Genomic DNA, 24,708 nt, shown 5'->3' on the forward strand with positions numbered 1-24,708 from the left:
AATGCCCAGTTGAGTTCCAAATAATTGCTCATTGCAGGAAGCAGAGCTTCTAAGTCTAACCTCCCCTAAGATTATTTAAAAAAAAAAAAAAAAAAATCTGTGCTTTCCTACTGGATAGCATACGCCTATTTGTTTTCCAACTGATCACGCACACTTGAGCAATGACTCATCTGTCTAGAGGCCACAGAGCAAATAAGGCGCATTGGAGACGGAAAGATTGGTGCCAGTTTTACCCTACACATTCAAGTCTTTTGGCCCAAAGGTATCCTAGAACAGTCGGACCTGTTCATATATTTTTTAAATGCTTCATTATGAGTTTATTTGAAGTAATTTCAAGGAGATCCACAGTCAATAGTGTTTACCGGATGCCCTTAAAAGCATACACAAAAATTTAAAAACCCAGACAACAGAAAAGAATGATTACATTGATCTTATCAAATAGAGAGATCCGGTTATACTTTGTAATGTAAGACCAATTTATACAGCTTTATCTAATGCTGTTACAAAAAACAAAAACAAAAACTTTTCATTCCATAATCTATTTTGGAGCTCTATATAACGATTCTCATAAATCTTTAAAAAAAAATTTTTTAAATAAAAAATTACAAAACCGTTTTGGTAATTTTCTTCTCTCTTTATATGCCTTCCAGAGATGTAGTTGGAGGAACAGAAGAAAAAGTGGCATTCAGGAGCAGGAGAGGGTAATGGTACTCCATTATACTCTCTAGGGCTTGGTTTTTTCAGCTCTGTCAATTGTGCAGTCCTTTCCACTGGCTCCATCTTGTGAAAATACTCACTAAGCAAAACTTTATGAGCCCTGGTGATGCAGTGCAGTGGCATCACTAGGGTTGGCGTCACCCAGTGCAGTAACTTACGGTGTCACTCCCCCATGGACCTCCTCCCATATCAGACTATACGGAATCCTTGTAATGTTTTTTGTACTGTTACTGGTAAATCGTAATTCCTGTATATCATTCCTTCTTTTCCTTTAATTACTACATCATCTCAAAAAAGTTATTGATACAGATTCACAAATACTAATGATCACAATATTGTAGCTAAAATACCAGAAAATTTGACAGAATCAGCAACTATAAAAACACCAGCAGCAATGAAAACAACAGTGTGTGCTTGTAGTACATGCAAATAGAATCACATAATTTGAAGCATCATTGTAATTGGGTTAATATTGACAGCTCTAACCGGAGCACATTAAACCAAAAACCTGTTGTCCTGGAGTCGACTCCGACTCATAGCCACCCTATAGGACGGAGTAGAACTGTCCCATAGGGTTTCTAAGGAGCGCCTGGAGAATTCAAACTGCAGACCTTTTGGTTAGCAGCCAAACTTTTAACCACTTCACCACCAGGGTTTCTGGAGCTCATTAGACGGTTCAAAAAGTAAATTAGCATAGAGTTTTAGCCTTGTAGGTATATTGATACATGTAAACATAGTGTAAAAAAGTGTTTTTGTTGTTATAACTAATTACAGGGATAGTTTTATAGACAGTTATTTTGGTGCCACTGTCTCTGACAGTGTCACCCAGTATGGTCTGCATCCCACCCACGCACTCCCCTAGTGGCGCTAATGATGTAGTGGTTAACGGAAAGGTCGGCAGTTTGAACCCACCAGCTGTTCTGTGAGAGAAAGATATGGCAGTCTGCTTCCTTAAAGATTACAACCTTGGAAACCCTATGACTCAGTTCTACTCTGTCCTATGGGGTCACTATTAGTTGGAGTCAACACAACAGCAATGAGTTTAAGCCAAACTTTGCTCTCCAAGGTCATATTTCCCACTGTATCAAAGCCACTGGAAGAATGGCTCAGTGGAGAAAAAAGGAGAAGAGAACATGGTAGAATAAAAAGAGGACACATTCTCTGCCATGTTGGTACACGTACCATTCTCCTTGGCTTTACTCTGATGGGTCCTAATTCCCTGGTTGTTGCTTCCACTAAGATGTTTGAAAAAAGGACACCCTCTCTGAACTATAATGTCTTCTTTTTTTTCAATGAAATAAAGGATATTAGTACAGGCAAAATTTGTGGTCACACATGGAGAGGAAAGAAAAAACAGCCCAGCTCTGGAATTTCTATGTGTCAAAGCATGAGAAATGCTCAACAGCATCACCAGACGCAGTGTGTGCCTTCTCTATCTCTGTCTTCTCCCTCCCACACAGGCAGTAATAGAGAAGTACTGAACTGCATATTTTACAAATAGAGAATGTAGTGTCTAGAAAACTTTTTTTACTTGCCCGGTGTCGTATAGCTAGTTCTTCTATTTAGAGGGGAGTAGAAACTAATCAATGGAAGAAACAAATAATTTAAGTTTTACGGGAAATGCTTTAATCCTGAAACCATGTACTTCAACCTCTAAAGCCCTATGTCAAATACACAGAAAACTGCTACAACAGATAAAGGCTATCTAAAGCAAAAAAGAACCCTCTGTCTCATACCAGGAGTCTGGGAGAAGATGCTTCTTCAGGACTTTCTACCAATTCTCAGACCCACTGAGTCTTCAGATGTACTCACAAAAAGTTAAAGATTCTCTTCTTCCAATAATGATCAATTTGAAGGAACTTGCTAAAGCATAAAGCAAACTACTTGCTTTTAATAGAAAAATGGTTTTGAATATTGAAGAAGATCTCTTGTTAGGTCTTATCTTTTTAAATGAAACTAACATTCCCATTCCAGACAACATGTACCCAAGATTATATAAAAATTCACCAAAGGTGTTCAATGCCTGTGTTGAATATTGATCGCAGTCATCTTCTGTTTATCAGTTTTGCTACTTCTGATCATTCTCTACTCTGGTTTTGCATCTCTCATGCTTTTCTACCCTCTACTAAAAACTTCTGAATCTTCAGGTTTGGAGAGCTATATAAGAACTTATTTTAAAGATGCATGTCTCTGGGTTTTAAAATATTTTAATTCTCCCAGGGTTCCCTTTAAAATACCTAGACAAGGTAAAAACCTAAGTCTAAGATAAATTTTAATAAGGAAATAGCTGAAAGGAACTCATTTGCCAGGACAGAGTTAGAGATGAATGAAGAAGGGGGCAATAAATTGAAAGTAGGAGGGCACTGGAAAAAATTATAAATGAGTGTCAGCAGACAAATGCTAAGTTTTTATATACTTCATAATTTTATTATCATAAAAGTTCTCGTGCAAATTTTTATTTTAAAAATGTAAATTTGCAAATATTTGCATTAAAAACGAAATCCCCATAAAAATATTTTAGATGTCCACAAAATTAAGAATGCAAACTCTAAACTATTGGCTTGAACCATTCATGTCAGAAATATTAAGTCTTCATAAATTCACTGCTATATTGTTAGACACAGATTTTCAGATAATTAGAACATGCTCCCTGTTATGGATTGAATTGTTTACCCCCAAAATAAGTGTCAACTTGGCTAGGCCATTATTCCCAATGTTGTGTGACTGTACTCCATTTTGTGATCTGATGTAATTATCCTACGCGTTGTAAATCCTAATCTCTATGATGGTAATGAGGCAGGATTAGAGGCAGTTATATTAATGAGGCAGGACACAATCTAAAGGGTTAGGTTATATCTTGAATCAATCTCTTTTGACACATAAAAGAGATCTGAGCAGAGAGACAGATGGACCTCATTACCACTAAGCAAGAAGAGCCAGGAGCAGAGTGCATCTTTTGGACCTGCGGTTCCTGTGCTGAGAAGCTCCTAGACCAGGGGAAGATTGATGACAAGGAGCTTCTCCCAGAGCTGCCAGACAGAGAAAGCCTTCCCCTGGAGCTGGTGCCCTAAATTTGGACTTCTAGCCTCCTAGACTGTGAGAGAATACATTTCTGTTTGTTAAAGCCATCCACTTGTGGTATTTCTGTTATAGCAGCACTAGAAAACTAAGGCACTACTCAAACATATGATTTTATACCATGGCTTTAGTGATGACTTGCATAGCAAAATTGGATTAACAATGATGAATGAAGAGCTATATTTTATACACACAAGTATTTAAAACAATACTTAAAAAAGGATTAAGATACTATATGTGTATTAAACTATAAAATCTGTTTTTTATTATTCCTAGGTAAACCTGGTGGCATAGTGGTTAAGAGCTACAGCTGCTAACCAAAAGGTCGGCAGTTCAAATCCACCAGGTACTCCTTGGAAACCCTATGGGGCAGTTCTACTCATCCTTTAGGGTTGCTATGAGTCAGAATCAACTCAACAGCAACAGGTTTGGTTTTTTTTATTTTGGATTATTCCTAGATATGGATATTTTAGAAAGAGGATTAGGTCCTGATTTGAATTCATTCAACAAACTGTGAAGATAAACATCATTCATGCTGCACCTCTGGTCTTTTCTAAATTTCAGATCTTTCCTAATTCACTCACAATGTGAGAAACTGAGCTTTAGATAGTAGTCACAAAACCTCATATAAATGGCCAAGCTAGTATCACGATCTAAGAGTCCAGCTTAAGCTATCCACAGAGAACATTTTAAATGATTAATTTCCTCTTTGAAGTCATTAGACTACTTTAAAATCAGTTTAGGAAAAAAGAAATTAGTGTTTTCCCATATTACAGCTAAGGAACCAAGCAAATTTGCAAATTATATCTCTGCAATCTGAAAAAAAATGCATACATATAGGGCATAACTGGAGTTCAGCAAAGCATCTGACAAAGCCTCTTATGATATTGTTAAAGAAAATATGGAGAACCTAAACTGAAAGATAATAGTTAGATGTATTTGTCACTGATTGAATTATCAAAGAATAAATAATTGATCACTAACAATAATATAGAACATTTATTGATATTAGAGAAGGGAATCAGTCCTCAGTCATTTCAAAATCAATTTTCTCCCAAAGGTGCATGTAAAATATAGACAATATTTAATTTGCAGATATCTAATTTATATGAGGCTAGAAATTAGGATTAATACTTTCATGCCATATTCTGGATCCAAAAACACAGCAAAGACTGAAATAGTAGAATAAAACTAATAAATTTAAACTCTCCAAGTACATTAGAAAGTCCTACACATGTCTAAAATAACTCTACACAAACACAAATAAGTGCTTAACAGCATAATGTGTTAAACATTTTTTTTAAAAGGTTCAAGTAATTCTATTTAACTATAAACCTCACATAAGTCAATACTATGAAGGTGTGGCCCCAAAAAATCAAAAAGCATCTACCTTAGCAGAATGTCATATTTAAGGCAGGTCTTCTTTAAGCCAGAAAGACTACACATATAGCACAAATACTGAAGTCAGTTCAATATACGCTCTAAGGAGGAGCTATAAAAAAACTAGAAGTCTATCCAGAGAAGAAATACTTGATAGTATGCCATATGAAGAATGGTTAAAAAAATAAAAAGGCTTCATTGATTAGAGACTTAAAATGATACACAATAATGAAAACACACTACTGGCTATCACAGAGAAAAAGGATTAAACTTAAGACACAAAGCCCAATGTAGGAACGCTACAAAAACCATATCATGCAGCACTATGGAAAGCACAAACCAACACTCTTTTCACAGGTCAGCCTTTCCCACTAGGCACCTCCTACGTCTTATTTATCCTTAGTGCTGACAGAAAGCCTAGCCACACAGGCCATCAACATTAGAGAAAGTGATTTAATGAAATGAAGATATTATTTTTGAAGTTTAAAAAGACTGCCTCTAGAGGGTAGTGATTTCTTTACATAGGGTATATTAGGGAGGAATATTTCCCAAAGTGTCTACTAGGAAACATTAGTCTCATGAACTGTCCCATGGTTAAAGGGTTATAAGAACAAATGGGAAATGGTATACCCCTTGTTCCTAATCTGGAGATGGGAAGTGCTCATTAGTATGTTAAGAATTTGTGAGAAGCCTTCAAATTAAAGAAGTCTGTTGGGAAATGTAAGTCTGTTTGTGAAACACTGATGTTCCCCAAACTTTTTAACCATAGCCCCTTTTTTAATCACATACCAGATGAACATGCCAGGATTCTCTGGTAAACGCTCTTTTAGATAGAATTAAGCACTGGACAGAGTGCTAGGCTAGTAAGCATCAACAAACTATCTTTGAGGGGAAAAATATGTCCTCTTTGTTATACATTCTCACATATTTGAAACATCTTCACTAATATACTATTAAGAATAGGCAAAATACACCTCTGTAAACCATCATTTGCTTCCTAAAATGATGAGAGACATATCTTACAGCACTTGCAGGCTCACCTCCTCACAGCTTTGGTGAACAGCAGAGAGCAGGTTTAGCAAGTTGGAGTTAGCTCAAAATAAGAACATCTGGGTACCAGTCTGTGGGGTCCAAAGGCTCCTCCTTTTCTACAAGGCCACTTTTCCAATCAGGGAGCTTTCACAGATGCAGAGTCACACAGATATTAACTGGAGCCCACCCCTTAAATATGTAGAGCATTATGGGACATACTTACAGTAAAAAAAATTATTCATTGATTACCTGAAATCCAAATTTAACAGCATCCTGTATTTCTCCTGACAGCACTATTCTCTACAGAAACATAAGCTATGATGCATGCAGACAGCCGCCTGACCCAGCTCGTGGGACACAGAGTTCCAGCAATGAGTGTGCTCTTCCACTTCACTGCTTAAGATTTTCCTCTATAAGTTCTACCTTATATCTTTACAGTGTGTTGCCCCTAGTGTGCATCTATGACTCCTTTGCATAGCACAAGAAACAATTTTTTTTCCCACCATGATAGTCTGGAGTACAACTAAATGGGCAACTTATTGAAGAGGAATGGTTTCTGCACTAGGATGTCAGCCTGAGTTCTTATTATTACACTGCCAGTTATTTGTCCTCAGGCAAGTATATGTATCTCTTTGAGCGATGGTTGTGTTAAATTCAGTAGCCTTTAAGCACTAATATTTTATAATTCCATAATACTAAGTAAACTGAAATTTGCCTTGTTCTTGATGACTACTGTGAGTTCACACTAGTATATTTTGGAAACAGAGGAAATAACTTCAAAATTAAGGAAAACCCAGGGACTAGCTACAAGATGGTCCTTACATATAATTAAAATCCATTTGCTTAAACTGAAATATTGTTACTTGCAGGCTAAACATGCAACTTACATATTTCATAAACAATAGCTGTGATTCATCACCCATACATAAATTTAAATACCTGCTCTTCTCTGAACAGTCGCCACCAAATCACTTTTATTCCAGACCATTAAAAAAGCGGTTGACTGTTTAACTTGCTTGGCTCCTGCACGATACCGCTATAAAACTGCAGAGCAGTCTGCAAACCTGATGAAAGCTATCTATGCTCAAGGGGCAAACCCATCTTCTCTCACAGATTCTCCAAATGGTTTGTTTTAAATAGCATTTCTTGTACAAAGAATCTATAATGCTAACTCATTTTGCCTCCGGCTTAACTAATTTTGCTATTGAAGGCAATGACAATAACTGGTTTTCCTCTAGTTAAGTACCATGCCCTTTTTTTATCCAAATGCCAGGCATTGCTTCCAAGTAATTAAATAACCTACAGGGGGGTGGGGGGAGGACAGAACTTGACCACCAACATCTTAAATATAACAAAAAGAAGTAGGCAATTTCAAATTACACAACTGAACAAGAGTTGTGATCATAGGGTTGCCAGTTAAAATATAGCACCTTCAGTTAAATTTGAATGTCAAATTCCAAATTTGGGATATACTTAACAATAAAAAAAATCTTGTTGTTTATATGAAATTCAAATTGAACTGGGCATCTTATATTTTTATTTGTTTAATCTGGTGACCCTACACAGGATGCAAAACGTACCTTGTATGAGGTATCTGCCAATATTCATCCTTTTTTCCTAATTAGAACACTTTTCTTTTTTTATTTTTCCCCTACAGTCAAGAGATTCTACCCATTGCATGAATAAGTGAGTAACTTTCCAGACAAAATTTTCCTTATCATTAGTGTCCCTTTATTGTTGAAAAAATCAGGTCCCCACCATTAAGACTGTACTCTACAGAACATACGATCTGCAAAAAAACATTTACCTACCTGTGGGTAGTAGATGAGAAGGCCACATAATAAAATATTTCTTTTTTTCACTTCCTTTGCAAATTCCCTAATCCACATTAGGTTTTCCATTTTCTCACCGAAAGGTACTGAATTGTAATCAAAGAAATGCACCTGCAAAATAATATAAATGGCAAGGATTCAAACACCATTCTCATCAATTTTCCTTTGAAAAATAATACTAAAGGAGCTCAAAACACATACAATTATAATATTGCAATTATCTTTTATTAGCTTGCATTAATTTTTAGTTAACCATTTCAGGTCACAACTATTTAATACAAAATTGAGTCCTCTTCCATAAATACAGATGTACTAAACACTCATTGAATGCTGAATGTTGAAAAATAATACCTTATTATGTTCTTTCAGTAACGCGTAGGAATGAGGTCTTTGTTTCACCCATCACATTGCATTTTGCTTTTCTAGGTGAAAGCACTTACATAGCATCAATTTTTAAAGAGAGCTATATGATGACATATATTGCATACTAATCTGGTAGATATTCAATAACATTTCTTGGAACTTTCCATTACATACGGTTAACTGAAGACACACACATAGCTACTTCCTCCTGAAATCTAAAATAACAATAAAAACATTTTTTCCTTAAAATGCTCAGTCAAAAACAAAAGAAAAAAATAGACAAAAAAAAACAAAAAAATTTTAGATGACAAAAAGCAGAAAGAAAAAGTTTTAGGTTTTTACATCTGCTAAGCAGCCAAAGAAAAGACAATGGGACCCTGTGACCTTGGCTTCAACTTCTCCTAGGTCTGTTTCCCTGGAAACCTTAAAAAGATGAAATTTCAGCTGTTTACCAGGCAACACTGCTTATAGTAAAAATAACTCTTGATTGGTAAACTACAACCAGACTGGAAGAACTGTGAATGAACTATATAAATCCTGAGCCTTTCTTCAAAGCAGTTTAATTCCTAACTGGATGCTCCCCTAGCTGGGACCTGGCAGCTAAATACTCTTGAGTTGTTACAAGAGCAGGTTGTTTTTACAGCTTGAGCCTTCTTAAAGGATGGCTAACGCACTACCTTCCCTCAGCCTGTGTTCTCCTTCCCTCAGCCCTGAGCTGTCATGGGGGCAGAGAGAAGGTGTACAAAAAAGGCCCTATAGTAATGTGAACTCACCCCCTGAAGAGACAGCTCTGTTCCCTGCCTTGTTTCCTACACAGCACCACTTCACAAAGATGGGCAAATTAGTGCCATGAAGGCCCACTTGAGTCACGAGTTTAAAAAATCTAGCCAAACCTAAAACTGTTGGTAGGGGGCTTACAGATGCCAACAAAAAGTAGGCTAATTCCCTAAACCAAAGAGAATTTCAGATATTGGTGTTGTGGTATGAGACTGAAATGACAGGATTGGCTGAGGACCCTCTCCTAAACTCCTCCTACCAGATGACTGTATACCCCTACACCTGCTGGACTGGGGAACAGCACTGCCCTTTGTGATTAAAAGCCTTTAACTTTAAAAACTGTGTAAACACCTGTATTACTTAGGTACCAAGAAACTCCAGGGTCACAATTCCCATCATGGTTTATATGAATGGAGTGCCCTGGAGTTCTGCAATCCCGACAGCCTTATTGCAGGCCTAGGCAGATACAGGCAGAGATGGATAGACATTCTTGTTTAGTACGATATAAGCCTTCCTAACCAATTTTGAGTTCTGCAAAATCTCACACTAAAATTAAAGAGGGAGAAGGTTTTGGTAAAAAACAGTACAAGGTGCAGAACATGTCAGACCTCTCTGATTTGTAATTAAAACCTCCAAAGATAGATAAAATGCACAACAACTACAGAGTGGGATTGCAGGTGACACTTTAATTGAAGGAGAAACAATGGAGGGGGGATCACTCTCTAGATAGTAGACACTTGTTATTTTTGGTGATGGGAACTGCAATACTAAATGTGGGTGAAGTATGCACAATTTGACCACGGTAAATTATGACACTAAGAAGTACATAAGAATAAGAGACGTTTTTGGTAATACTATAATACACAATTTTGTAACAATAGCAATAGCAAACAAAAAAAAATGTGTGTAAATTTACATAGGTAGATATGAATGCATATATGTGTATAGGAAGAAATACATGTGTATGTATGTGTGCATGTATAGGTTTATCTGTAGGTATATGCATGTTTGTGTGTGCTGCCTATATGTCCATATGTATAATAAAGCACATACTTCCTAGACATAGACAAACACCTCGTGGGAATGGTTTACTGGGTTTGAAGGCTTAGGACCACAGTCTTGTGGGACAACTCAGTCAACTGGCATAACATAGTTCATAAAGTTTATATTCTGCAACCTAGTTTGGTGAGTAGCGACTGGGGTCTTAAAAGCTTGTGAGCGGCCATCTAAGATACAACTATTGGTCTCTACTTATCTGGAGCACAAGAAGGAAACCAAAGACTCAAAGAAGAATCTGGTCTATAGGACTAACAGCACACACAAACCACAGCCTCATCTATCCTGAGACCAGAAGAACTAGATGGTGCCAGGCTACCACTACCAATCATTCTGACCATAGGCACAATAGATCGTCCTGGATAGGATGGGAGAAAAATGTAGAACAAAACTCAAACTCTTAAAAGAGGCCAGACTTACCACACCAGTAGAGACTAAAGGAAGCCCCGAGACTATCTCCCTGAGACACCCTTTCAACTTGGAACTGAAACCACACCTGGAGGTCACCTTTCAACTAAATATTTGGCCCATAAAATAAACAATATCACTCATGAGTACTGTGTTCCTTTAAAAAAAATCATCTACATGACACCAAATAGCCATCATTTACCCTAAAGCAAAGATGAGAAGCTAAACAGGAGCAGGGAAGCTAGATCAATGGAAACAGAACAACCAGAATGGAAACAATGAGAATGCTGACACACTGAAAAATGTAACTAATGTCAATGAACAATATTTAAAGAAATTGTTAAATGGGAACCTAATTTCTTGTTTAAACTTTCATCAAAAACACAGTAAAATATTATTTTAAAAAAAAAGAAGAAGAAGAAGAAGGAACAATGTATACTGAGACAGCTGGAAATGGAGCTCTTTACCATAAGGCTTCCTTAAAAGTAGGCACAGAATAAAGCACAACTTGCCAGGAGCTGGGGCACCTCCCTGTGAAGTCAGTGCTGGGTGCAGCTGTTCTTTTTCAGTTTTTGCTGAAGAGTGCTGTTAAGGCAGTTGCTGCCACTGAAGCAGTCACATTGAGGGTTTTTTTTTTTTTTTCCTGTACTTCTTAAGACTGCTACTTCTATTCCTGTTTTTCGGGCTTTTCTTATAGGAAAAGTGACATGTAAGCTGATGCCACTTCCACATTTTATGGACAAAATTCTCTTATTTACCAATCACATAGGAACTGATTTGTCTTATAGAAACACATATTGTAGCAAAATCATCTAGGTGGGACTAAAGGACACAGTACAGAGGACACAGTTTCCTAGAGTTCTCATCACGTCACAAGACGTCTAAACAGAGACTGGGAGATTTTCACTACAGCTGTAGATCTGCAAAATATATCCTAGTTCCTTGGAAAGATAAAAAGAGTTAATGTTATTTAAAAAAAAAAAAAAGTATGTCAATGCTGTTCACCATAGACTATAAGAACTACATTAAAGAAATCATGTGTAAAAGTGAGTTCTAAGTAAGCTATGTATTTATATTCTAAAGACTGCTTTATTTCTCCATGATATGCTATCCCAACAAACCAAGACTACTTAAGCTACAGGAAAACTTTAAGAAATGAAGTAGCAGGATATATGAGAAATATTACAGGTTTTTTTCCGAAGGTATTTGCTATCTACTAAGCACTGCACAAGTTGATATAACTAACTCCTAGAGAAACACGGATATGAATCTTGCCTTATGAAACATATAATCAGGTTGACAAAATTCAAGCTTGAAGAAGTAGGATGCATCTCAAAATTCTGTTTCACCAGATGTGAAGATCTGATGACACCATGAAAAACAGAAGACCATCTCGAGCAGATGTTCTTCCTAATACCATGAAACTTAAGCATATACTTTACATACTGCTACTAAATTTGAACTTCTAAAATCCACCGATCATTTATGAGTTCCAGGAAAAAATGCAGTTGGTACAAAAACACATTAAATTTTAATTTTTAAAACAACAGGGTGGGTTTCTACAACCAGAGTAGAGGATTGCAAAATGATCATGATAACTCAAGAGAGATGTAAATGTGTTTGACTTTATAAAACAAATTTACAGCCTGGACAGCCTTGCATTGATTGAAATGTAGCAAAACCTTTCATCAGGCTTGAGTTTGGCACATTTGCTTGTAGCTACACCAGTAGTATCTTTTGATATATTTTTGCACTATTCTCTAATTTGCTACCGAGAAATTACAGTAAAAATTATTTCCCATTTAGCTTGCCATTCCTAATATAGGTAGTCCCCAACTTATGATGGGGTTCTGTTCCCATGACTCTGACATAAGCTAGTTCTGACATAAGTTGAATACATCTTTTTTTTTTTTTAGTTTTCATTATTATTGTCTTCTTATTATCAATAAAATACCCACGTATGTGTATAGAAAAGCAAATTGTATAAATTCAGTCTTTATTTGTCTTTAGGGGTTGGCATGAGAGTGATAACATCAGCAAATTACGCACTGCAACACTGTATGTAATACATATTACTGAGGATAAGATGTACCAAAAAAAAACAGACGGTGATAAGCGCGGTTTGTTGTAACTCGAACACATCGTAAGTCGGGGACTCTGTAGCAATTCCTCACGCATACATATGAAAGATGAGGATATCACCTTACCCACAAAAAAAATCTAATCTCATTTTAATAAAAGTTAGCAAATTTACTTCTACAAACTGCTTACGCATTTAGCATGTGAGTAGCTTCATGTCTTTGTCGGTGGGCAAGGTTCCTGGCATTCAGGGACTGGAAAAGCTTCCTCTGAGATTCATGTGCCTTCTTCATTCAGTTCTACACATGCTTTATATTTGCCTAGTGGCCATTTAATATATTCCTGATCCCAGATGAATTCTCATTAAGTTTTTTTTTTTATTTTAAAATGTGATTTTTACCTGTTGCTGAGGCCAGGTACACTAATTAAAAGACATTAAATATAGAGCACAAAATACTTGAAAACATCAAGAATATTCAATAACCTCACACTTAGCACTTCTGTCTCATCCTAGAGTCCATGTTACCAGGAAGGCCTGAAAGAGATTCAGGATTTGGCATGAGGGAAAATAGACTTTCTGTTTATTTGACTAAGAAGAAAGTCAATTTGTGAAGCTAAATTATCTACCCAAAGAATGTATTGCTTAATGCTCACCAAAGTGGAAAGAAAAACGGTCAAAAGGAAAGTTCTAGTAATTACCAAATAATTGAGTTAGAATTGGTAGGTAGCCCAGAGGTTCTCTGAAGCTAACATAATAGTTACTGTAAAATACCCACATATGTGTATGGAAAATCAAATTGTATGAATTTGCCCAACAGCTTCAAAATATCACTTTTCACAAGAAATATGAAGGAAATCTAGTAACGGAAGAAACTAGCCAACACTAAGCTGATCAAAATAATAGTTTATTTTAAGAACAAAAAAACTTTAGAAAAACTTTCATCTCAAACTATTTATGAATTATATGGATTCTATTAATGAAAATTACTTTAATTTAATGAATGATACTTTTTAAAAAAAACTTCTGAAATTGAATCACTTTATTGTAGAACAAGTTTGAATCAATGTCATCATGAAAGTCAACACATAATTCAGATGAACAGAAAATAATTAGGTTATAAGCTATCACGGAAACTCAGAGCAAATGCTAATAACTCATTTATAAAAATTCACAAAACAAAATACCAGCCAAAAAAGTAGGGTGAGAAATAAGAACATATTGGAAATGACCTAACAAAACAAAAGTTGGAAATAAATAGTATTTTGCATTAAAACATTAACCATACAAAAGATTTACGTAAATAATGTTTCTAATCATTCAAATAATTCAAAAGTAAATGAGTTTCATGATATCAGTACAAATATCATATTTGTATACTGTATACCTTTGATTTCAGGTCTTTATTTAAAAGATCAAATGCACCAAACCCTACCGCCATCAAGTTATTCCGACTCATAGCGACCCTACCGGACAGAGCAGAACTGCTCCACAGGGTTTCCAAGGCTACAATCTTTATGGAAGCAGACTGCCACATCTTTCTCCCGTGAAGCGGCTGCTGGTTCAAACCACCAGTCTTTTGGTTAGCAGCTGAGCTCTTTAATCACTGCACTACCAGGGCTCCTTTAAAAGATCAAAGAAGTACAAAACCAGAACTTTGTATTTTAAACTTCCAATAGAAATAAGATTAAAGGAATGTAAAAACAAATAATTAAAAAATGAACATTTCTTTATTTCACAAGGTAGTCTCCCCTGTAAGAACATAATTTTGCCACTGCTGTATTATGGAACAATTATCTTAAGGATAATATACATCTACAATTAATTTAATTAACATCCTGTACCATCTGTAACAAATTTTAGAATCAGAAGTTGAAAGTAACCTCAATGATTAATATAAAGCATTGGTTTGATTAGTTAACATTACTTAAAATACATAACTCCACCTTCATTTATTTATTTTTTTCTCTTTGAGAAAAGCTGTCAGAGAAGATAAATTACCAAAGTAATAAGTTACAAAAACACAAGCATGTGATTCTTGAAAACTTCACTGGGTTTACTATATCACCTTTATATATTTTAGTAACTTGTCAAAATTTCATTTTACATGATAAAATGTATTACTGATTAAGCAACTACCTATAATTAATATTATGGTTGTCCCCAGGACATCTAGATCAGTATCACATGATACTTTTTAAAAAATAAGTAAACAATGAATATTTTTGGTGCTTACTTCACAAATACAGAGGCTTCACGCATTTAAGTCAACCATACAAAATCTGTTATAAGAATAATCAATTCTCTTGACATGTTCTGGGTTTAAAGGGAATTTTTAAAAAATATTTTTTAATGAGTTTCAAAATCCAAAACAACTACAGGAAAGCTTTTCAGAAGATGAGGTATTTGGAACATACAGACAAAACAAAAAAGTATTCAAAGACATGACCAAGATGACTGAAATGCAGGTACATACTGTATGTAAGTCACTTTCAAATAACTTTTACAGATTAATCTTGTGCCTTCTCTTAGGTATGGAAAAAAAAATTGAATTTTGTAGTAACTAATACTTATTTAATAATCTCTGGAATTAATAATCATTTAATAACATTTAATAACCTCAGGTTTCTTTTACCCTCAGAAATTTATAATCTAATACACAAAAGCAATATAGATACCAAATTAACATACAAATGTCTTCTGAATTATTTAATAATATTAAATATATATTATATAAACAGATACAGAAAAAAACTGGCTAATTTAAGAGAATGTTGAAAACAATAATCTTAGAGAAAAGAAACACAGTACTAAGCGATTCCAGAGTGCCTCCAGTAACAAATCAGAAGATTACTGGTGTTTTGCTTTGTTGAGCTATTTTTGATCAAAATAAAATGCTAATGTAACACTTTATTTCTAAGAGAAACTTTTTTTATCCCCATGAAGCTACATCATGTAGCAGAAGAGACCCAATAAAATGGATGGTCAAATAAAATATAGTCTAGCACTGCACTGTCTAACAGGGTAGCCACTAGCCATATGTGGCTTTTTAAATTTAAATTCAGATTTATCAAAATTTTTTTAAAAATTTAGTTCCTCTGTCATAGCAGCCATACTTCAAGTGTTCATAGCCATAGTTAGCTAGTAGTTACCACATGCAAAAGCACAGAGAAAGAACATTTCATCTTTGCAGAAAGTTCTAATGGACAGCACTAGTCTGGAACACAAAACAGTTTATCCAGTATGTTTACTAGTCATATATCTCATCAGGTTTGACTGGTCACTAACTTTTTTTGTGTCTGGATTGCAAAGGAATTTCCATTAATGCCTAAGCATTACTATTTAAAATCCAGCTGAGATAAATTAGATCTGGAATAGGCAAAAATACAGAGTATGGGCTTTCCAGACTACAGATTTTTCATAATTACGTATAAAACACATTCCTGAAAATGTGGATGAATACTGGATGCCTGAAAATAAAACACTTTCAAAATTGAGATAGGTCCCACCTCTGTTTCTGGCCAAGATGGAGTAATAGGGACCAGATTTACCTTTCTGCCTGAATCAACTAAAAAAAAAAAAAAAATGGACAAAATACATAAAACAATGGTTTTAAAGACATTAAACATGAGGCAATGAAGGGCAATAATCCCTGAGAAATGGCAAACAAATGAGGTGAACCCTACATTTGCCCAATCTTACTGCTTTGGAACAAGTTCCAGGCAAGGGGAAATCCACTCTTCACCTCCCTAAGTCGAGAGATGGAGTTGAGAGTCTAGGGAAACTAAGAATGCTAGAGAGTTCACAGGGCAGAGTACCAGAGGGAAAGAGCTGCACAGAGAAAGAACCTGAGATCTTCAGAGTGTTGCTCAGTGCCTGCATGGGAGAAAACTACCTGAGGGTGGGAAAGAACCACCCAATAGGATTAGAGGGGGGAGAATCTGATGCACACATAGGATTGGAAATAGTGCTAGTGGCCTACTTCTTAATTCTTAGGGCATTAGGTAGAGTCTTAAGAAGAGTCTTGCCTTAGTTGCGGGGAGTAATTAGCCTCCTTCTAAACACTACACTAATTCTACCTAAAAATCATAAAAGGATCAAACTGTTTCTAGTATGACAAAAAGGGAGATAAAACCTAAACACAAAAATTATGCAATTAATACAGAAGAAGTCAGAAAAATAGAGAAAATGGAAAAACGAATAGATGGGGCAAATAGAAATTAAGGAGCAAAACGACAGACTCAAACTGTCACATACAATGTAAATGATCTAAACACCCCAACTAAAAGTCAAGAGATTGTTAGATTGGCTAACAAATCAAGTCCCACCTATAACCTAGGGCCTATATTCCTCCAAGAGGGACACTTTAAATATAGACACAAATAGGTTAAAAGTAAAAGGATGAAAAAGATATACCCATGCTAACATTAATCAAATTTAAGACGGGATTCCTTCCCAAAGTGTAAAGGATGTTAAGAGTACAGTCATTAATCTTCATTAATGTGTTTATAAATTTCATACTAAGTTTAGGCATTGCTCTTCTCCTTCATAAGTAAATATATTCCAAAGAGTATATAATTGAGAACAAAGATTTATGCCCTTTATTACCCAAAATATTTTCCTTCTTTGCTTCAACTTTATTTAGATTGTAAGGCTTATACATTAGTAATCTGTACCTACTTTTTTGTTTGTTTTCTGCTCCTGTTTATAAAATAAGAGAAAAATGCAATAAAATAAACTGTGCCATGAAGACCAAGATGGCAAAGCTTATGATACTAAGTGATTTACTGATATGCCAGTTATATGCTAAGGACAACTCTTAGCCTGCCAGCTAGACCCATAAGAAATGTGATTGAGAGTATAAACCAAAAACCAAACCCATTGCCATTGAGTCGATTCCAACTCTTAGCAACTCTATAGGACAGAGTAGAACCGCCCCATAGGGTTTTCAAGGAGTGCCTGGTGGATTCAAACTGCCAACCTTTTGGTTAGCAGTCATAGCTCTTAACCACCATGCCACCAGGGTTTCTGACTGAGAGTACAGTTAATGTATATTGTATAAAAATGTAGTTAGTTCAAAAGTTGAACAAGTAAATTCCTGTAATCCTACTAACAACTGAAATCCTGACAACCTACTTTTTGATTTTCCAGTGGTAGACTAGATGCCAGAAAAGACTTAAGCAAAGTTTCAAGTGAAGTAAATACATTTTCTCCATCCTTTCTTTCTTATTCTTTCCTACCTGCTTTCTTGAGCCTCCTAAAATCTGAGTGCCTGCTACCTCCTGATTGTCACAGAAGCCAGTCCTTCCACCCTAAAATTCCCTCTACCCTAATTCAAATCCTATGTTCAGAGTTTTGCTAACTACTAAGAATTGACACAACTGTACAATTTTCATGACTTTAATTCAGAGTTTCACTGATAGAAAAATTCCAAATATTCTCCAAAATATTTGATATTCTTTTTTTTCACTCTCATATTAGACACTATATTAAGAGTAAAATGGAAAGCATGTAAGTATATGTAGAATTCTAAGGTATTAGAAACAACCAATTCACTAACATTAACTTGTATCTGCAGGATATTTTATCTCAGCATTTCTAAGGATAAATTTTAACTTACTGTAAATATGTCATTGATTAGGTTATAGTTCTGCATTGGTATTTTTTTTAATTCATGTCCATGCTTCTCTACATACTTAAAACGGTAGAATAAGTACCCATCATTCATAGCACATGTGTACTGAGTTTAATTAATGGTCGTCAGATTTAAAGAACATCTGCTTGATGCATGCTTTCATCATGGTATAAGAGTAAGTTGAGCAACCAAATTAATAAGTAAAATATTACATTCTGTAAATTGTAGCATTTATTGTGAGTTTGAAGGTAACTTTTGTTTAATTTTATATTTATGACAAGAGCATAGGCAGTTATCAGATACTATTATTGTATTTTCTAAAAAAAAATATCTCTACACACTTTCAGACTTCTGGATTCATCTACTTGAAGAGGATAGTCAGATTGTAAGAAAATACTCTCCTTCAACTATTAATATTATAAATATCTAATAGGTCAATCAATTTACTGCACAATCCAAATAAAATGCTGAAATAAACCAGAAAAAACACTCCAACTACCATCCATAATCCTTGATTTCACGCTTTTCTCTTCATCAAAATAACCTAATATTTGTTAGTAATATATAAGAAAATGCTGCATATATAAGCTGAGAAATTAAAGCTCATGAATGCAAACTTTATTTGCTTAATATAGTAGTGTTCTCTTTAGAATTTACTTTGGAGACCAAAAAAAAAAAAAAAATGTTCCTCTAAAAAATGTTTGAATATCACACCTAAATTCAATTTATAAGAGACAAATACAGCTTTACTTAGGATTGAGGAACACTTCAAAGGTCAATGCTACTTTTTAGGGTAAATACAGAAAATAATTTAAAATAAGACATAAGCAGTCATCTGACACAGTGAGATAAGCTTCCTAACATGAAACATAAATATATCCTTCATAAAAATGTAAAAACAGCCTTCCTAAATTAGATCATTATGATTGTGAAATAAAAAACATGATTTTTTTTTCTAAAAAGGAAAATAAAAAACTTAAAAATTGAGCTACACTAAAAAGTAAAGAGGATAGAACGAAATCAACATAACATTTAAATTTATACAAAATAACTGCCTAAAAGGTTGAACAAGCAGTACTATTCTCCTTGATAGAAGATAGTTATCAGTTGAGATGAAATCTCTGTTTCCTTATAGCAGCCTCTTTCCTTACTGCCAGTCATCAAAAAGCATCTAGTAGTGGTGAGCAGCATTGGAACAGGATAGGAGACAACAGGACTAGGAACATCAAGGCAAGTTCAAGTCAATAACCAGTTCCGAATGCCTACACACAGTGAGTTGGGAAAGGGAAAGTAGTACAAGCACAACGGTATAAGGGAAGGATTCCAAGAGGAAGTGTTGTCATTCACATGTTAAGGGTAGAAAGAGTCAGGCAAGCAAACAGTAGAAAAATGGTGTTTCAGGTAAAGAAACTCACCAGAGCAAACACAGAAAAGTTATATAATACAGTGCATATGGGAAACTACAAGCAGTTCAGTATTACTAGAGGGCAAACTGCTCAGTGAGGAAATAAGACATGAGATGATAGAATTAAGCAAGAGCCAGACTATAGACTGGCTTTATGAGCTTTGTCCAGTAGGAGATGAGAACCCACTGAAAGGTTTTAATAGAGTAGCTTAGTCAAAACTGAAAGAAAGCAGAGAAGCTGGGAGGGACAGTTGTTGGAGAAAAGAAGATGAGTTCAAATTTTTTAGCTGCATGCATTTGGATATTTCTGTCAAAACAGAGGAATGATGATGACTAGAGACAAAAAACACAGGAATCAGCACACAATTATACTTTAAATCAAAAGACTTGATTACCCAGAGAATATTAGGTCTATTAAGGAAAGTGCTAACAGATGTTTTAGAAAACAGTAGTAAGTAACTGTGATAAATAGGTCATTTAGGATTGAAAATCTAAACCAGGGGTCAGCAATCTATGCCCAATGGGCCAAACCTAGCATGCTACTTTTTTTTTTAAATAAAGTTTTATAGGAACACTGCCACATCCATTCTTTCATGTAGTGTCAGTGGCTGCTTTTCCACTACATCAGCAGAGTTGAGTAGTTGCAACAAACACTGATATGGCCCCAAGAACCTAAAATATTTACTTTCTATCTGAGGCTTTACAGAAAAAGTTTGCCAACTCCTGATCTAAAGAAATTATCTCAGGCAAAGAAAGTGGCCTGAGCTATCTCTTGTAAAATTAGAACTTTTTATTAAATAAGTTTTAAGATCCTCTACCAATCTAGGTTTCTGTCACTCGGAAAGGGCAAGTATTAACATTACTCATGAACATTATGTGGTAAAGTCAAATGAGCACTAGGCTTACTCTTGAACTGAGAATAATAACAACTATAATCAACTCTCAAGACTGCTCTGAGGATTAAATGGGATCATTTATGAAAAAGGAAAAGAATGGTGACTCATTACTTCACGCATTCAATAAGTGTCTGTTATTACTAACATTAACATAATTATACTAATAATATGCATTAGCATGCCACATCTTTTTTTGAGGGGGGAGGGGGGCTGTTATTTCTGAGAATTATAAATGTAGTGGGACTTCTATCTCTGTCAAATGGAAAGAGCAAGAAACACCAGATGAGCTAACCAAGACACAAAATCATAACTGGATTCTTGTTGTGTGAATAGAAAACTCAGAACGAAGTCATTATCTTAAACACTTTAAATAAATTCAAAAATAGAAACTTACAGTCCTCTCTTCATAGATTCTAGAAGTGGACATAATACTAAGAGTAACTGTAGGAGACAGACAGGTGGCTTTAACAACTGCTGTCATTCTCAAACAAGAGTTTTCCAGTGTTGATGACACTGGGACTATGTTGGCAGCATTTGCTGCATTCCACCTTAGTAGGAATCAATGAATCAAGTATCCCAGGATTTAAGTATAAGCTTCAAAATCTTATAAAATAAAACCTCTGGTGCCTGGAAAATTGAATCATCCTATACCTTCCAAAAGTATCACACAAACTTGTTGCAAAGAGGGCTCAAGCCAAAGCATGTTTGAATCAAGAAGCTTTTTGTACTGATTCCATCATCTTTCTATACATTCAATAAAAGAACAGTTCAGGCTTTCTAGAGAACAGCAAAACTAATCTATTTTTAGGTGGCTGTAGATTCTTATCCTAAGGGAACAACACATAGGCCTGGTGATATCTTTACCATCTTTCTGTCTGGTAATGATTCAACCCATGGAAAAGGTTATTTTTTCCTCCCAGTATATGAAGTGTTACTACAGAAAAGATTTCATAAAAGAACATGATCCATAAAACAGACTTAGCAAAAGCATTGTAATATGAAAGATACAGGTTTTTTTAAGTTTGCCTATACCTGGAATTCGATTAAAATTCAAATATTTCAGTGGCTTTGGAGGAGCATAACTTGCATTTCCAAGTAGGCTTTAGGTTAAGAGCTTCTGTATACACACACACGCACACACGAGAAAAGCTTTTGCATATGAGTGAAATCTTTCTGATTATTCTCTGCCAACAAATCTGGGGTAATCACCTGCCCGCTCAACATTTAGAAATAAGCCAACTAAAAAAATCCTCCTCTGATGTTCCTTCATTCACCATCATACAGGGTTGCTGAGTCGGAATCGACTCAATGGCAGTGGGTTTAGTTTTTTGGTTTTAATGTTCCTTACCTTATTATCATTCACCTGGTTTTATGAGACATAAAAGTGGAGATTGTACTTCCCCTCATTCAATCAAGCACCAATTCTTAGGGCTTCTATCGTTTAACTATGTCTTGATTCCAGCCATTTATTCTCATTTACATTAAAACTACCCTAATCCTAGACACCAATATCACTTCTTGGACTACTGCAATGCCCCCCTAATAAAAGAGAATAAATGGAGGAATCTGTCTGCTCACTTCAATCTATTTTCCATGCTGAATCTAGAAGGATATGTAAAATACAAATCTGACCACGTCAGTTTCTACTGGGCAGTGCTACACTACAGAGTTCAAACTTGGAAGGCTTGCCTGGACCTCAGACCTAGCTAGTCCCAGCCTCGACCCTCCTTAAGGTATAGTTTGCTCTCTCTGTTTCAGACACACAGGCTCCTTCCAGTTCTGCCATTCTATGTGACATTCTGTCCTTGTAGAAATGCTCTTCCTTCCACTCCTCACCTGGCTGGACCATGCTAATCTTTCAAATCTTAGCTTTCTCTCACTTCCTCAAAGAGATCTCTCCTAATCTTCCAGTCCAGGCTAAACTGCCCCTTTCTCAAACAGACCTCCTTAACGTTCTTGCCTTGAGGCAGAGGGTAGTGGATATGGGGAGACACAGAAGGGAAAGCAATCAGAGATTCCCAGAACTCCCAGCCACTGACTCACTTCCCAGGCTAACCATGGTCATTTAAATAAGTTCATATTAATGGGAATCCTCATTTTAGAAAAGAAGAATAGACAAATACAATTATTTCCTTGTTTAAGTGATTAAGATAATCTGGAAAATTAGCTTAATATAACAACTCACTCTGCTAAGATAAAATATAGTTAAAAAAATAAAACATTGCATTCTTAAATAAACTACATGTATATCACTGTACCTGTCATACAGATGCTGAATAAATGTTATATGAATCTATATTAAGCTATCAATTAAGAAATAAAGAGAAGAGGATAGGACACTATAAAGCACTAACTAGATAGTACTTAAAGTAAGTTTAAAATTAACTGGTAAGAAGAAGCATTGGTGAGAGCTTTAATCATTAAGGAGAGATTTACAGAAGGTAGGGCCTGGGCTGGACATGGATGATAGATTACTTGGAAAAAAAAAATTAATCTTGCAAATGTTGTCAGGCAGAGAGACATATCAAATTAGAATGAAACGCAAAATGAGAAGATCTAGACTTAACTAACCTAATTAAAACTGGACTATAGAAAGAGAATGGTAAATAAAAAGGGACAAATACAAGATAAAACATAAAAAATAACCCAATGAGACTTGTAATAAGAATTAAAGTATAAAAGGTCCCAAAAAAAGTCTAAACCAGGAATACCACCCATGACTGTTATAATCTGAACCAAAATATATTATTGCCCTAAAAAAAACCATTGCCACGGAGTCGATTCCGACTCATAGCAACCCTATAAGACAGAGTAAAACTGCCCCACGGTGTTTCCAAGGAGCCTCTGGTGGATTCGAACTGCCAACCACCAGGCTGGCATATTTATATTAACTTACTTGTTATTTTATCAATATATTAATTATATAACATGACTCAATATGTAATTTTAAAATAATAAATGACATTAAAAATTTATTTGGTTACATCTTTATAAGTAAATAGCATAACAGAATTAAGGTAAAGGTCATTTCCATTTAAAACAGAATTAAGTAACACAAAATAATCCACTGAGAAATTTCCAGGCACTTTTTGAAAAACCAAACAATCAAAACAATTTTTCAATTCCTCATCTAAGGCTAGGAAAACTAGTTTCATTTATTATGACTCCTGGGCATTTTATAGTTAAACTTTTATAAAATTACTTACTAGTATAGTGTTGTCATATAAATTCACCACCAACCACTTTGCTCATCTGACCAAGTTGAGCAAATGACTTAAAATAGGAAAATATATACCAATTCTAAACCTTGTTTATAATCAAGAAAATTTTATTCACAAAACTTTGAAAAAGTCCTTTGGAATTCATTTCATTCACACATTCTATCTCATAATAAATAACCTTTATTCATTAAAAGCATGAAAACTAGAAAGGTGTGTCCTGTGAGAATAATTTCTTTACATATTATTAGTTACACTTCCAGCACAATTAACTTTAGGGAGTTCATATATACCACAATTATTTATATAATCCCATTAACCATTTAGCTATAAGCAAAGATTTCTTAAAACTTGTAACAGTCAATTCTTTCTATTCAACACCTCCTGTAAGAATGATTTCATCATTCCTCGTCTTTGTGTTAGAAATGAATCCGTTTATGAACACAATTGTGAAGGGTTCTAACGGTATTTTTAACCAGTATTTATTTAGGTTTTATTATTGACTTAGGCAGGAAATACCTGAGACTTATTATATTAGCAGAAAACAAATGAAAAATATTAGATATAAAAGGTAGCATTTCTGCCACTGAAGCTGTGTACAGCCATGTGAAAGTGTGTATTAAAAAGAAAACTTTAATGACTCAAGTGAAAATATTATTAAAAAAATTCAATATGTAATAAAGTTATAATTTTCTGGAGGAAAAATAAAAATATCCATGAGCCTCTTGAGCCTGCAGTAGGACAGAGATTTGGATCTTCTCACTAGGTCATTCATTGGTATTAAACACACACACACACACACACACACACACACACACACACACACACACACAC

The 24,708-nt window shown here is 35.1% G+C and overlaps 1 protein-coding gene across 1 annotated transcript in view; it reads right to left on the minus strand.

The window, feature by feature from the left end:
* The window catches only part of CRPPA (CDP-L-ribitol pyrophosphorylase A), a 315,799-nt gene that overhangs the window by 149,142 nt on the left and 141,949 nt on the right, over positions 1-24,708 (minus strand). Inside the window, exon 9 of the mRNA XM_004377417.2 lies at positions 8,019-8,150. Within this exon, the coding sequence (XP_004377474.1) occupies positions 8,019-8,150 (132 nt within the window). The remainder of the gene's footprint in view (positions 1-8,018; positions 8,151-24,708) is intronic.

The sequence above is a fragment of the Trichechus manatus genome, unplaced genomic scaffold (genome assembly GCF_000243295.1).
Source record: "Trichechus manatus latirostris isolate Lorelei unplaced genomic scaffold, TriManLat1.0 scaffold00050, whole genome shotgun sequence".
Classification (NCBI taxonomy): Eukaryota; Metazoa; Chordata; class Mammalia; order Sirenia; family Trichechidae; genus Trichechus; species Trichechus manatus.